We start from the raw sequence: 16,675 nt of genomic DNA on the forward strand, positions 1-16,675 counted from the left end.
AGGCTGTTGCACACCACCTTCCTCCCGTTCCCTACGGTTCCTGCAGTTCTCCTTCCTGCTTCCCAGGACCTCACATCCTGCTTACCCCGGGAAGACAGTGCCACTCATACGCTACCAGCGGTAAAAGTGCGACAAATGGCAGATCCAACACCTCCACCCCAGAAATTACTACCAGCCTAGGCCGAAGCAGATTGCAATATCAGTGGGCGACTCCTGTCTGCTAAGCGGAGAATATTGCCCGCTTTCGTTACTGTGTGAGGTCCCAGGCTGAAACGGTTTGGCAGGTCTGGCCACTACTGGTAGCCCACTTAGTATTAAATTGAGATTATACAGCATCGGGCCCTGTGGCCAACAGGAATATTGCAGAATGCAGCTGCAGAGTCTAACTTTAAACCCACACGCCTCAATCTGACTGCTCACCTGCTACTGTAGTGGTTTGATATCAGAAAAGAGTGTCACTTTCCTTGGTCAGTGGTGCGTTACAAGAAAGAATATTCAACAAACAAACTGAATCTTGTGAACACACAGTTGGTATTGTGCAAGTATGTTGATTTTTGCCTAAGTGACCATGAACAACATACAAGCACTAGAAGTCAGGAAACAATGATTATTTGTTTTCAGTGACCATAACAAAATATTCCTATGTACCTCTCCTTTAGGATACAGGGTACATAAAAACAATTATACAAACATTACCAGTCATGGCAGAATGTGATCATTTGTTCTGGCTGGTAACTCAGTATGTCGTATCACAAGAGAAGCTATTTCCGAAAACCTGTCTTGCTGTGCATGGACGCTAATCCTGGATGCGGTTGCCAGCGGCCGCATCACCCCGCAGGATGGGGTTGGGATTCCCCGCTCAGGAGATAGGTGCGGGTTCCAGCGGTAGGACCCACTTTTATCCAACATTTATAGCATGTCCTGTGGAAATGCCATAAATGTCTATCACTTCTTTGGGAGTTACCTAAACAATGTAGCTCAGCGAGCTTGGCTGTTTCCGATACCCTAACCACTTCTGCACCGATCCCCTGCCTGGCTTTTCTATATCTGCAAATGGCATCATTCTATTCAGTAAATCAGCTTGCATGTAAAGATATATTTTGTGTCTTTACAGGAATATTAACTTGCTCTACCCATAAAAAAAAAAAGAAGTCATAAAGCAGATTTACCCTGATTTCCATATATGGTGGATCCTTTTCTAGTTCAGCCTTGTCTTGTGCTAGTTTGGCCCTTTGCTCCTTAAGAAAATGATCGAGTTCTTCCCCCATCTTGAAAGGGATTCCTATGAAAATTATGACATCTTAAGAAATAAATACTGTAAGACTTAGGACATGCCCACGATACAGAAACAAATGTGAGGACTTAGATACATGAGGCTGAGTTTATGGTTTCTTAATAATGTAATCATAACCCCAAAAGGTGCAGCCATCAGGGGGTTAGGAACAGACACAACTTAGAAAGAACAAAATAACAAAATCTATAAAAGGAAGAAAACTAATGTAAACCTCTGTTCTCACAATAGGGCAGATCACAGTGTTCGGACCCTCAGACATTTATGCTTAAGATTGGAACCCCCCCCCCACCCCCCTTAACTGCTACATTGACAATCATTCAGATTAACAGATGAGGTTTTATTCAAATCATTTATTGGTTCTGAAAAAAAGAGAAATGTACGTATGTAGTTACTATTACCCCTGCACTATGTATCCAGACACAGTTGTACATAAGGCCCAGTTCACACCGTTTTTTGGCGCTGAATTTGACGTGGAAATCACATGAGAATCCACGCCAAAAAGTGGCCATTTTGGGCTTTTGGCCGCTCACGGGGAAAAAAAAGCGCCATGCTTTGTCTTTGAGCGGTTTCCGCCTCTGACCACCCACTGAAATCAAAGGGAGGCAGAAAAAATCTGTGGCGCTCGTTTAAAGCAGTTTTTGTGGCGGTTTCTGCTGCACAAAACACAAAATAAAGTGTCAAAAAAACGCCGGCAACCGATTTCTTTTCCGCCTGCCTAAAAACCACAATGTATAATTGTATTGACCTCAATAACAACAAATTAAAAAAAAAATCAGTGTGGTATACATAACAAGGCAAATAAATGGAATACATAGCGTGAGGGTATGTGCACACGACAACGCCAAATACGTCTGAAATTACAGAGCTGTTTTCAGGAGAAAACAGCTCCTGAATTTTAGACGTTTTTACAAGTGCACGCGTTTTTCGCGGCATCTTTTACGGACGTGATTGGAGCTGGTTTTCATTGGAGTCAATTAAAATCGGCTCCAATTACGTCCCAAGTAGTGTCCTGCACTTCTTTGACGCGGCCGTAATTTTACGCGCCGTCTTTTGACAGCGACGCGTAAAATGACAGCTCGTCTGCACAGAACATCGTTTGCAAGCAATGGGCCGATGTATTGGAGCCGTCTTTTCAGGCGTAATTCGAGGCGTAACGTCTGAAAAGAGGTCGTCTGCACATACCCTGATTGTACAGTGTAGAGATGTCAGAATTTATCATCGTTTACTTCCAGGGGATTACTGTGATGACTACACAGGTACAAGAGAAATCTGATAATTGTACTGTAATGGTACAAGTCCTGAACCTGTATAACCATCACATGACCAGGACAGACGTTTAACCCCTGGAAGTAAACAATAAAGGTCCCCATTGAATGATTGCAATCAGAGATCTTGAAAACGGAAGGCTTAAAAACGCAATGAACAAGCTTTATTTGCAGAAACTTCATTACGCCTTTAAAGTGACCCTGTGGTCTCAGGATAAAATTATATGGTAAAAGTGATGAGGTGTATGGAGTAATATTACCTACATCTAATATTATCCTCTAATTCAGCCCCTCTGCCGTGGATCCACTGTATTAGGGTCCCCTCTGTGCTGTCCCCAAAACGGCCACAGCGCTTCTCAGACTGAGCCTCAGACACTCCCTCTGCACGGATAGGACAGAACTGCTCACATGAGAAGCCCTGGCCAATCCGAAAACAGTGGGAGTGTCTCAGCCTCAGTTTAAGAAGCATTGCACTCATGTTGGGACAGCACAGGAGACCCTGAGACGGTAGATCCATGGCAGAGGGGCATAACGGGAGAGCACTAGGTAATATTTCTCCAAATACACCATCATATTTAAAATGTGGTCCCAGGACCGGAGGGTCGCTTTAATAGCGAATTGTACCTGGTATGATTCTTGTAGACTCATGGCATTGACCTGAAAAATCTTACCTAAAAAATACAATATATGTGCAAAGAAATGTGAACAGGTCTATGACCACATGATGAATACAATACTAAACATATGGAAGAGGCGGAAAGAAAATGCCAATGTTTGGCATAAAAACTCAATGACAAGATATAAGCATTTACTCTTACGGATTACCACAAAGCAAATATAAAGTTGTGACATGACAAATGGAAACCTCCAGGGAAAATGATCAAGTATCTGAGGATACCGTGTACCATGCTCGGAACATTTATAAGCCCTCAGTGTTGATCCTCCGGCAGAGGTTGCTAGGATAAGGTGGAAGCCATGAATGGAGCTGGCGCCTGGCCCCATAGACTCCAAGGCAACGGGATAACAACAAGAAGGAAGACTGAGTGAAGACCAAGCATCACTGGATAAAGCACAAAGTCAATCCTGTCCAATATCCTAGAAGATACAAGACTTTGCTTCTTTTCACAATTAAACAGCAATGTACATGACAAACTACTGAAAACCGGACAGATCTTATTAAAGGGGTTGTGGAGGATTAGGGAAAAAAATGTTTGTTTTCGGTTTCTTTTATACTCAAAACCATTGCAACTTGTCCATAGGCTGTGTCTGGTATTTGGCCCAGTTCAGACAGATTATTTTGGCGTTGATTTTGATGTGGAAACCGCGTCGGAATCAGCACCAAAAAAACATCTGAAACCACCCGCAATTGATTTCAATGGGAGGCAAAAGAGTTTTATTTTCCCGAGAGACTTTTAGCCGCTCGCAGGGAAAAAAAAGCGGCATGTCCTTTCTTGCCACAGTTCCGCCTCTTACCTCCCATTGAAATCAATGGGAGGCAGAAAAAGCATTTTTCGCTACATTTTTTGGCCATGGTGCTCAATGGCCACGGTCAAAAAACGCTGCAAAAACTGGGGCAAGAATGTTCAGGCAGATTTTCCTGAAGGAATTTTGAGGCAGATTTTTTCTGCCTGCAAAATACTTGTGAACAGGGCCTTAGGGTATGTTCACACGGCCTATTTACGGACGTAATTCGGGCGTTTTTGCCCCGAATTACGTCTGAAAATAGCGCCTCAATAGCGCTGACAAACATCTGCCCATTGAAAGCAATGGGCAGACGTTTGTCTGTTCACACGAGGCGTAATTTACGCGCCGCTGTCAAATGACGGCGCGTAAATAGACGCCCGCGTCAAAGAAGTGACCTGTCACTTCTTTGGCCGTAATTGGAGCCGTTATTCATTGACTCCAATGAATAGCAGCGCTAATTACGGCCGTAATTGACGCAGCGTTCAAGCGCCTGCACATGCCGTTACGGCTGAAATTACGGGGATGTTTTCAGGCTGAAACATCCCCGTAATTTCAGCCGTTACGGACGCCCTCGTGTGAACATACCCTTAGGCTGACTTCACATGTCGCTGATTTTGAATGCGGATTTTACTCTTTGCACTGCAAAAGCGAAAAATGAACTTAACATTTATTTGAATGGGATAGGGATGCAGTACCAGACACAGCCCATGGACAGAAGTTGTGAATGGAAGAAAACAAGGGGAGAAGAGGACAACTCAGCGCTCCTCCAAGGTAATACTGTTTGATGGAGAAAAATATAATAGAAGCAATGCACAGTGAGCTGTTAGACTCACCTGGTTTAGTTGTGCAAATTTAGGCACAACACCACTGCTTTGCATCAAAGAACGAGCTTTCAGATGGACGCCGGCTGCCACCCACTACTATTCCACGGGCGAAGTCCACAATGCCCGGGGAGAAGGACTCAAATAAAAGGAAAGAAAGTGTAGCTTTGGGACACGGCGCCAGGCAGGTAATTGTTGGAGTGAAGACTACAAGTATTCTTCTGTATATTTTCTTTAATAACACACTACGCGTTTCAGGACCGGACATGTTGAACATGATTTTGTAAGGATATAAGGAGGTAATATTCTCTTTACCGTGTATATGGATGACGAAGGGACCTGTTCCGTCTTGAAACGCGTAGTGTGTTAATAACGAAAATATACTGAAGAATACTTGTAGTCTTCACTCCAACAATTACCTGCCTGGCGCCGTGCCCCAAAGCTACACTTTCTTTCTTTTAATTCATGGACAGAAGTGGCACTGTTTCTCGGGAATAAAAAGCAAACAATTTCTTGTAATCCTGGACATCCCTTTTAAACACTAGATTAACCCCTTAGTGACCAGCCTATTTTAGGCCTTAATGACCAAGCTATTTTTTACGTTTTTCCATTGTCTCATTCAAAGAGCTATAACTTTTTATTTTTGCATCGACATAGCTGTATAAGGTCTTGTTTTTTACGGGACAAGTCTTATTTTTAATAGCACCATTTTGGGGTACGTAGAATTTATTGATTGACTTTTATTAACTTTTTTTGAGGGGAATAGAAAAAAAAAACAGCAATTTTGCCACACTTTTTTGCATCCTACATTTACGCCATTTACCGTGTGGTATACATAACACAACTTTATTCAGCAGGTTGTTAAGATTGCAATGATACCAAATTTATATAGATTTTGTATGTTTTACTACTTTTACACAGTAAAACACTGTTTTACAAAACTATTTGTTTTTGTGTCTCAATATTTAAATAGATTTTTTTTTTCTGCCGATGCAGTTGTATGATGTTGTTTGTTTTGCGGGACGACTTGTAGTTTTTATTGGTACCATTTTGGAGTAGATGCAATTTTATCACATTTTTTGAATGCATCCTCCGATCGCATTTATAACACACTGCAATACTTTTGTATAATAATGCCTGTCCGTGTAAACCGAACAGGCATCTGCTAGCAGGCATAACTAGTGGCCGACCTGGGGGCCTTTATTAGGCCCCCCCCCTGGCTGCCATAGAAACCACCGACATCCTGTGATCTATCGCAAGATGCCAGTTGGGTGAGAGAGAGGAAGCTCCCTCCCTCTCTCCAAAACCACTCAGATGCGGCGCTCGCTATTGGGCGCCGCATCTGAGGGGTTAAACTGGCGAGATCAATACTTATATCGATCTCACCTGTTCGCGCAGGGCTGCTCCGAGCCCTCAGCTACCGGAGGTAGCTGAGAGCAGGGAGATTTAACGGGTCCCTGCTCTGTTTATTTATTCCGATGCAGCGCCGTGAAAAGGCATATGCATCGGAATAAAGCCCATTAGCGGCTGTCGTCAAAAGGCGTATTGGCGGTCACTAATGGGTTAAAGAAGATATGTCAGCTCTCCAGTCAGCTTTAGTGAGAACTTGCACTCACAATAAAAAAATTAAAAAAAAGGAAGGAGGAAGAAGAAGAAAACAATTCTGGAGCATCTTTTCTTAGAACTCTGCATTGTGCGGTTCCACATCGAATTTATATATAAATTGACAACTGGGTGTTACCATTTTCCTTGCGAATTGGGCAAGATACAGGATATCCCAGAGACGCCGGATAGGTATGGGACCCTTTCTGTAACTTCTATAGCCTACAGTGGGGAAAGCGGACGATTTAAACCAACGAATGAGGATCATGGGACCACCATTCTCCCAATAGGTGAGGGTCTCAGAGGCAGGACAGCATCTAGCAGGCATTTATTTGTGAGAATATTCTAAGAAAATGTAAGGAATACCCTTCAGGAATAGCAGAATACTCATGGTTTCCCCACCTATGTACTACCAGTGAGAACTCCTCCATTATGTTGTCAGACTCGGCTTTATTTTTTAGCTTGAAATTAAATAAATACGCTGAAGATTTTTGTGTGATAATGAATGATTATGATGGGAACGTCTCATTCTCTCAACCATACAAAGCTGAAGTCTGCAAATGATTTCAGTCAGACACCCATTTACTAGATGTCTTCAGAATATCCTGACTCATTAAGACACCAGAATTTCTTAGGGTGCAGTCACACACGACATATTTTGTTGCAGAAATTTCTGCGACATAAAATCAGTTCCATTCATCTGAATGAGGTTGTTTCTGCAGCAGGTGCATGGATTTCTGCCAGCTCCAGTCATCTAAATTGAACCGATTTTCAATTGCAGAAATTTCTGCAGCAAAATCTGCTGTGTGTGAATATACCCTAAGGTTGGGTTCCCACGTAGCTGAAATGCTGTGGAATTTCAACAAAGGGTTATGTGCGGATATTCCGGAATTTACTGTAGCAGCAAAGTGTATGAGATTCAGAAAATTTTATGCCCACGCTGTGGGGAAAAAAAACACACAGAAAACAATTCATAAATTGACATGCGGTGCGTATTTTAAATCCGCCACATGTCAATTTATGCAGAGTTTTCGGAGCGATTAAAAAAAAAAAAAATCTATACTCAGAACTCCGTGCTCATGTGTCCAGCCCGGCCTCCAGGGATGAAGTTTCATGCCATGCGACTGCTGGAGCCAATCACAGGCTGCAGCGGTCACATGGGATGAAGTGTCATCCCTGGAGGCCTGGCTTCAGGAATTCAGGGGAATGAGTTACCATGGTTACGGCCGGGGTAATTATGAAAGTTTTTTGTTTTCTTTGTAGCACTTCTTTCCGCAGCAGAGATTCCACCTGAAAAACCACACCACAATGTAGTGTGGTGTGGTTTTTCAGACAGAATGAGCTGCGGGTTCTAGTTCGGATACACTGCATAGTTTAAGACAGCGTATCCGACCCGTGGGAACCCGGCCTGAGGTCTTCTGCGCACGCTGCAGACTTTGTTGCAGAAATGTTTGCGACTGAAAATCAGTTCCATTTATCTGAATTGAGTTGTTTCTGCAGCAAGCGCAGAATCTGCAACATGTGTAGTGGGGCCTTACTCAGGCCGGATTCACACGATACTGAAATGTTGTGGATTATCTTTGCGCAATATGCGCAGATTACATGCCCAGCCATGAGGATGACATCTGAAAAATGAAGATACGCTGCAGAATATATGCAGCCTTTCCATCCATTGTGAATCCAGCCTAAAAGAAGCAATGCTGGGCAGGCGGACGTGGACTGGCTGCTCTCATCACTGATGTACACGGGAGACATTCAGATTTAGCATCCTGCATAGCATCTCAAGTGCTCGATATCAATAAACTGTCTATGGAGAACGGGTGCAATGCCCTATGAATATACAGTGGGTAATAGGATTGTGTTATCTTAGTTTGGCGTCATGTGTCTACACGGAATATTACAAGAGATAAGTCAATAAATCTGGCTGCTTTGCAAATCGATTAATTATATACCAACCGTAAAAAAGGCTCCAATGGATAGAAGTCTTGTTTATGTCTGTGCATTCATTCGATATTGGCAATTCAACGGGTAAACAGAATCGATTTGTCTAATTAGGAGTATTGTGGTTTGTGTATTCATTCCTCATGGTTTTTGAAGATCTCTGCTTGCAGTTATTCAATAAGAGACCCTTATTGTTAACTTCCAGGGAATAAAAATCAGTCGTGGTCGATATGGTCCCGTGTGTCTCTGGCACACAGGATCCACCTAATATCGATCGCATCCAAGTTGATCAACTTCTACGTGATCAATATTAGGTGGATCCTGTGTGTCAAAGATACAGGAGACCCGCTCTCAGCCAAGCCGTCAGTTCAGCTGAACTGACGGAATCGGCTTAGTGAGGGAGAATAAAGAGTCTATGTATACAGGATACATAGAAGCTGTATCAGAAAAAGTAAAATAATTTTTTAAGAGGAGTCTATTAGAAAAGTGATTATAAACACAAAAATCATTGATTTAATAAAAATAAAAAAATCCATTAAAAAATGTACAAGTGCACAACCAAATAAACAGAATAATAAATCAACGTGTTGTGCACTACTTGCACAATGTATAATAAAGTTGTGACATGGTCAGCTCTTTTACTGCATAGATTATAACAGAACTGTGTAATGACCTTATCTTCTGGCTATCACTTCATGTTGAGTAAGACCTCATACACACGACAGTAGTGGTTTTGCGGATCATTTGTCCGCAAAAAGCCTTTGCTGTGCATCCATGTGTCACGATGATTCACGGATCCGCAACAACAAAAAATTAATGTCACCAGTTTGTGAAGCCGCAAATCCGGACCGTAAAATTACTTGTCCGGAGATTTTGCGGCCTGGATTCCTGGCCCCAGCATGGATCTGTGAAAACCACCGTCATGTGCATGGGGCCATAGAAATTAATAGGTCCACAATTTATTTGAAAAACGTGGATGAATTGCAGACACCACAGCATGGTGGTGTAAATGAAGCCCTAGGGTACGTTCACACGGCTTATTTTCGGCCGTTCTTCAGGCCGTGAACGGCCGAAAAATCAGAAGCGGAACGCCTCCAAACATCTGCCCATTGATTTCAATGGGAAAAACAGCGTTCTGTTCAGATGGGGCTATTTTTTTTATACAGCCATTTTGATAAACGGCCACGTAAAAAAAAACGCATGTCACTTCTTGAGCCATTTTGGAGCAGTTTTTCATTGACGCTATAGAAAAACAGCTCCAAAAACGTAGCGAAAAATGCAAGTTTGATTAAAAAATGACTGAAAATCAGGAGCGGATTTCCCTTGAAAACAGCGCCGTATGTTCTGACATTTTTGGTTAAGCGTGTGAACATAGCCTGAATGTTACTTTCCAGAGCTGTATAAAAAGGAATCACGATCATGCCACTTTAGATAATTTTACTGATCATGGAGTGATATTAAATGTGTCATCCTTTATATTGGTGCAGATAGGTCCTTGAATAATATGGCAGAAAAACATATTTGCAGGCAAAAACTGGGGCTCTTGGATATAGAAAGCAGTCAGTTTCTACCCACTTGTATTCTGCAATGGGCTCTGAGTATAGATTTGGCTGCAGATAATGGCAGAAAGAACATTTTGTAAATGTTGAAAGACTCCATGCAGAATATAACAGTAGCACGTTCAGTTTTATGTGCTGAATAACACAATCTTGGAAGTCGTACTATTGGTAAAGTAAATTGTACGCAAACCGTAAACTTTCCAGAAGGAAATACAGCCATTTGTGGGCAGGATCTGACAAGCAACAAACATGGGGGCAGATACAGCATCAATTCTGCACTCATTACTTCTCCGTTTGACATTAAAATACAGTTTATAAATCATGGTCTAGGTCGGGGTCAGCACTCCAACTGTTGTGAAACTACAACTCCAAGCATGCCCTGACAGCCAAAGGCTCTATTATTCCAGCCAAGGGTTGCTAGGGCATGTTGGGAATTGTAGTTTCACAACAGCTGGATTGATGCAGATTCCTGACCCCTGGTCTTGGTCATCACAATTTACACAAATCGTGGTTTAGGTCGAAGGCTACTACGTACTGCTACACGGCCATGGCCCCTTAAAGGGGTTTTCAAGTTTTATATAAATAAGGATTAATCCTGGAATAATAAAACTCACTCTCCTTTTAATATACTTTGTGTTTCACTATTTTTAAAGTCTCTGCGAGCAGTCACTGAATAGAAACACCGTGTCTTACATCCTGAAAACATCTTCTCATACCATTCAGCTCCCTTTAAAGAGCTGTGCCAGCTGTACATTACAGGACAGGTTTTACACATCAGCCATACAGCCGCATATACAACAGGGGGGTGTCCAGATGTTAAAATGCAGCGGTATTACAGCAGTGAGACCAGTCTCTGAATAGGAGCAATTAATGGCTTCACCTTTCTATTCACTGAGTGCAAGTAGAGATCTTAAAAATGGTAAGGGAATGAAACACAAAATATTAGAAAAACACAGAACTCTTCATGACATAACCCCTTTAACCCATCATTGTCACGCATCGTGCACACCAATTGGAGCACTGTAACCTATCACCATGTATATAATAGGCGTCCAGAACAAGTGACCTCACTGCCCATAGAACAGATCATTGCCAGCAGCTCAAAGACTAATATCATGACGGAACCCACTGTAGGTGCAGCAGAGGCTGATGTGGGGAGCCGGCCATGTTACATTACATTACAGGTCTATAAGCAGCTGCAACGAGCTCGTGTACTATTGTTTTCATGGAGCGCGGCAACACCGCTCACATAACAGCACGCAAGTCACATACACACCGCACACGTCCGGTCACATCCCCCACACATTACCGAGAGCTCCGGCCGCTGCTGCTGCTCACCGCCTCCTATGTGTATGTACAGCCGTTAGCTGTGGGTCTCTGTGGTGACAGGCGCCGCCCCCAGCGCTCAGCTGAGAATTTGTTAAAAAAGTGTGTTGTAGCGCCCCTAGTGGAGAGGAGGGTTTCCAGTTTCAGTGTCTAAAATTTGCTGTTCTAAGTTTCTACATTATACTACTTGGGATTCTAATCCTACCATGGTGTACTATTGTGAATGAAAATACTATGTATTGTGTGTGTGTGTGTGTGTGTGTGTGTGTGTGTGTGTGTGTGTGTGTGTGTGTGTGTGTGTGTGTGTGTGTGTGTGTGTGTGTGTGTGTGTGTGTGTGTGTGTGTGTGTCTATATATCTGTATATATTAATTTACCAGCTCCATGTATACACAAGCTGTAGTGTTACATCGATTCTACTTTAGTGTTTTTTTTTCCAGTTTTATATAAAGTTTAATCATAATATAACAAATTATTAGACTAATTTGTAATTTACTTATATTCTTTATACTGGTGAACCGTGGAACTGTATGTGAAGCTACTGACCTATGCCAGGTTATACTGTGAAGTTAGGTGTAAGGTTTATTGCACACGGTGATGTCACAGTACATGGATACTAAACACTAGAAATACATAGGAAAGGTTTATTGCACAGTGTGATGTCATAATATAGGAAATATGCACACAGTGATGTCCAAGGAGTAATAAACATAGGGATAATACACATAGGGATGTTACAGCTAATGACTAAGGACCACAGTGATGTCACAGTGAAATACAGCATCATAATACAAGGATAATGTACACAGTGAGGTCATAGTACAGAGTAATGAATACAGCACGTAATAACACACACAGTGGACGATAACGCAGCATTTTGCACGCGCAAAAGGTACTTAACAGCTCCGTGTGTCAGCAGCGTATGATACGTGGCTGCGTGATTTTTGCGCAGCCGCTATCATTATGACACTCTGTTTGTATGTTTGTAAACTGTTTTCATTAATACTTTTTACTGCTGTTGCGCGAATCACGCGCATCACACGGAAGTGCTTCCGTGTGCTGCGCGTGATTTTCATGCACCCATTGACTTCAATGGGTGCATGATGCGCGAACAACGCACAAATATAGAACATGTCGTGAGTTTTACGCAGCAGACACCCGCTGTGTAAAAATCACGGTCAGTCTGCACGGCCCCATAGATTAACCCCTTAGTGACCAGCCCATTTTAGGCCTTAATGACCAAGCTATTTTATTCGTTTTTCTATAGTCGCATTCAAAGAGCTATAACGTTTTTATTTTTTCGTCTACATAGCTGTATGAGGACTTGTTTTTTGCGGGATTAGTTGTGCTTTTTAATGGCACCATTTTTGGGTACATATAATTTTTATATTAACTTTTATTAACCTTTTTGGGGGGGATTATAAAAAAAAACTGAAATTCCGCCATTGTTCTATGCATTTTTAAATTGACGCCGTTCACTGTGCGACGTAATTAACATGTGACCTTTATTCTATGGGTCGGTACGATTACGGCGATACCACATATGTGGAGTTTTTTTTATGTTTTACGACTTTTGCACAATAAAAACACTTTTGAACTAAAATTATTTGTTTTTGCATCGTCGCTTTCCAAGAGCCGTAACTTTTTTATTTTTCCATCAATGTAGTGATTTTTTGGGCTTGTTTTCTGCGGGACAAGACGTAGTTTTGAATGGTACTGTTTTGGGGTACATGGGACTTACTGATTCATTTTTATTATGACTTTTTTGGGGGGCAATGGAAAAAAATTGCAATTTCGCCATAGTTTTTGGCGTTTTTTTTTTACGGTGTTCACTTTGCGGTTTAAATTACATATTAACTTTATTAATGGAGTCATTACGGTCGCGGCGATACCACATATGTGTACTTTTTTATTTTTTTTTACACTTTTACTAAATAAAACCACTTTTTATGGAAAAAAATGGTTTTATTTATTTTTTTACTGTACTTTTTATTAATAATCTTTATTTCACTTTGATGACTGATTTTATTACTGTGCGATGTTCCGATCGCTGCTATAATGCTCTGGTATACTTCGTATACCAGAGCATTATTGCCTGTCAGTGTAAGGCCTCATTTACACGAGCGTGTGCGTTTTGCGCGCGCAAAAGGCACTTGGCAGCTCCGTGTGTCATCCGTGTATGATGCGCGGCTGCGTGATTTTCGCGCAGCCGCCATCATAGAGATGAGGCTAGTCGACGCCCGTCACTGTCCAAGGTGCTGAAAGAGCTAACTGATCGGCAGTAACTCTTTCAGCACCCTCGACAGTGAATGCCGAACACAATATACACCAACCTGTGAATAAAAAAAGACTTTCATACTTACCAAGAACTTCCTGCTTCCCCCAGTCCGGGCTCCCGGCCGTTGCCTTGGTGACGCGTCCCACTCTTGTCATCCGGCCCCACCTCCCAGGATGACGCCGCAGTCCATGAGACCGCTGCAGCCTGTGATTGGCTGCAGCCTGTGCTTGGCCTGTGATTGGCTGCAGCTGTCACTTGGACTTAACTGTCATCCCGGGAGGTCGGACCGGAGTTATCGGTAAGTCAGAACGTCTTTTTTTTTTTACAGGTTCATGGATTTTCGGAGCGGAAGTCACTGTCCATGGTGCTGAACCAGTTTAACGCTTTCAGCACCGTGGACAGTGACTGTCTCCTGACGTCGCGTACCCGAACATTTTTTACCGGTTTCGGTCAAAACGAGTTTGGCCGAACCCGGTGAAGTTCGGTGCGCTCATCTCGAATTTGACACTCCGTTTGGATGTTTGTAAACAGAAAAGCACGTGGTGCTTTTCTGTTTACATTCAGGAGTTTGACAGCTCTTGCGTGATTTTCGCGCAAGCAACGCAGGACCGTCCGTGTGGCATGCGTTGTTTTCACGCACCCATTGAAGTCAATGGGTGCGTGTTGCGTGAAAAACGCAAGAATATAGAACATGTCGTGAGTTTTACGCAACGCACTCACGCAGCGCAAAATTCACGCATCGTCTAAACAGCCCCATAGACTATTATAGGTGCGTACGACACGCGTGAAAAGCACGCGCGTCGCACGCGCGTATAATACGCTCGTGTAAATGAGGCCTAAATCTGACAGGCAATCTGTTAGGACGTGCCTCCGGCGCGACCTAACAGGCATATTTCCAGGGCAGACCTGGGGGCTTTTATCAGTCCCCCGGCTGCCATGACACCCCATCGGAGACCCGCGATTGCATTCGCGAACCGCCGATGGGTGACAGAGGGAGCGCACTCCCTCTGTAAACAAAGTTAAATGCCGCGGTCGCTATTGACGGCGGCATTTAACGGGTTAAACGGCCGCGATCGAAGTAAACTTCGATCGCGGGCGTTTGAGCAGGAGCTCAGCTGTCATCAGACAGCAGAGCCCCGGCTCCTGCCTGCACGGGAGACCCGTGCAGGATTTAGACTAGGCTGACGTGAAAAGGCGTCAGCCTAGCCTAAAGCCCAGTAGTGAATCACGTGAAAAGGCGTATTAGTGGTCACTAAGGGGTTAACATAGGTCCGTGCGATCATGCGCGTTGCACGGACGTATTACACGTTCGTCTAAATAAGAGCTAACTGTGATAGGAAGGATTGCTCTTAATTTAGTTAACACTTCATTTTTCCATTGTTGTACACTCTATCTGAAGTGAACGGAATTATTTTTCTTGTGGAGAATTGTTTGAATATTTGCAAAATATCATTTAGGTGCATATCCACACATGTATTCAAATAGTTGGATTATTGACTTTTATCATTGCGTCTATGGCCAGCTCAATACTAATAATTATGAACAGCAGATAGACGTCAGCCATATCTTAGAGACAGAATAATTGTAAATTGCATTCTCATCTAGGGGCATTGGCTGCTGACACAAACATGATCTGTATAATCCCCTCTATATAGATATATCTATTTCTTTATATTCCAGTTTTAGTTCCTTTATAGTGTAAAGAAATGTAAACTTGTACGGTAGAGGCTCCCATGTTGATCACTTAATTATATATTTCCAGTTCTGGGTAGCTGTTCGTGATTTGGAATGAAAAATGGATAGTGATGGTATGTTCACACGACCTATTTTCAGCCGTTTTTCGGGCCGTAAATGTCCCGAAAAACATCTGAAAAATCAGAAGCAGAACGCCTACAAACATCTTCCCATTGATTTCAATAGGAAATATGGCGTTCTGTTCCGACGGGACGTTATTTTATGCCTCATTTTCAAAATACGGCGCGTAAAAAGACACCCGTAAAAAGAAGTGCATGTCACTTCTTGAGCCGTTTTTGGAGCTGTTTTTCATTGACTCAATAGAAAAACAGCTCCAAAAACGGGCGTAAAAAACACTGCAAAAAAACGCTTGATGCTTAAAAAAAGGCTGAAAAGCAGGAGCTGTTTTCCCTTGAAAACAGCTCCGTATTTTCAGCCCTTTTTTCTTAAGAGTGTGAACATACCCTAAGGGGAGAGCAAGTAACAATTAGTCACAACTCATCCAGACGTTGGTACCACTGGGTTGCAGTAATAGACGGCACTAGTATGGCCACTCATTGGCTGACTGTCCCAGTGAAATCTATTGCTGCTGCCCAGCTGTCCCAAAGTTGTTATTAGCTCCAATATGACATCAAAGTGAGTTCTGTCTCACGAGTATTTTATAGACTTACAGATTTATTTTAAAGTGTGCCACTACCTTTACAGACGTCAATGCCTGTAGAGGTGTTATTAGGAGCTCTGAGTACAGGAATAATAAACAGTGATGTCACAGTACCGAGATAAAATAGTGATGTCACTGCACAGGGACAATAAAAAGTAATCACAGTTTAGTAAATAAACAGTGGTATTGCTTAACGTACCAGAGTGGCCCCTTCAGGCCCTAGGGCCTGGTATGACTGCAACATCTGCACCTACTTTAGTTAAGCCACTGACATCCATATGCCGTAACAGGGTATATGGAAAGGGGTTTCTATAATTACAGATTTTCCAATAGTAGAGGCCAGGGAATATATACATATTACAAGTGCCTGGAATACCCCAAGTATAAGAAAAGCTCTAGATTTGTGCATTACTTCTAGCAATGTAAATATACTGCTCAGTTATCTGGGTTTCGCTGCAAATTTAGAATTTATTCACCATGTACAACACACTGCACCAATAGCAAATACAGTAACAACCCTGATTACTTGCGTTATCTCTCAAGATGGTGTTATATTCTTTTTTTGGAGTTGGCGCTGAATAATTTACTATCTCACCAGTTGTCTGTTTGTCCCGAACCATGAAAGTCATTAGGGAGAATTGCAACCTGACGGTTATCAAAGCATCAATAACACGCTAATAAATTCAGGTAGTAAAGATCAGTGCTTCTCATGCTGCCTATGCAATAATTCAG

At 42.5% G+C, this 16,675-nt stretch overlaps 1 protein-coding gene across 7 annotated transcripts in view; it reads right to left on the minus strand.

The window, feature by feature from the left end:
* CSPP1 (centrosome and spindle pole associated protein 1) overlaps window positions 1-11,343 on the minus strand; it is a 130,626-nt gene extending 119,283 nt beyond the window's left edge. For all 7 annotated transcript variants that reach the window (XM_075826150.1, XM_075826146.1, XM_075826149.1 and 4 more), the window contains exons 1-2: window positions 11,256-11,343; window positions 1,170-1,282 (exon numbers count right to left, since the gene is read on the minus strand). In XM_075826150.1, the coding sequence (XP_075682265.1) occupies window positions 1,170-1,268 (99 nt within the window). In that variant the 5' untranslated portion in view covers window positions 1,269-1,282; window positions 11,256-11,343. The remainder of the gene's footprint in view (window positions 1-1,169; window positions 1,283-11,255) is intronic.
* Between the last annotated feature and the right edge of the window lie 5,332 nt (window positions 11,344-16,675).

This window comes from Rhinoderma darwinii, chromosome 5, assembly GCF_050947455.1.
Source record: "Rhinoderma darwinii isolate aRhiDar2 chromosome 5, aRhiDar2.hap1, whole genome shotgun sequence".
NCBI lineage: Eukaryota > Metazoa > Chordata > Amphibia > Anura > Rhinodermatidae > Rhinoderma > Rhinoderma darwinii.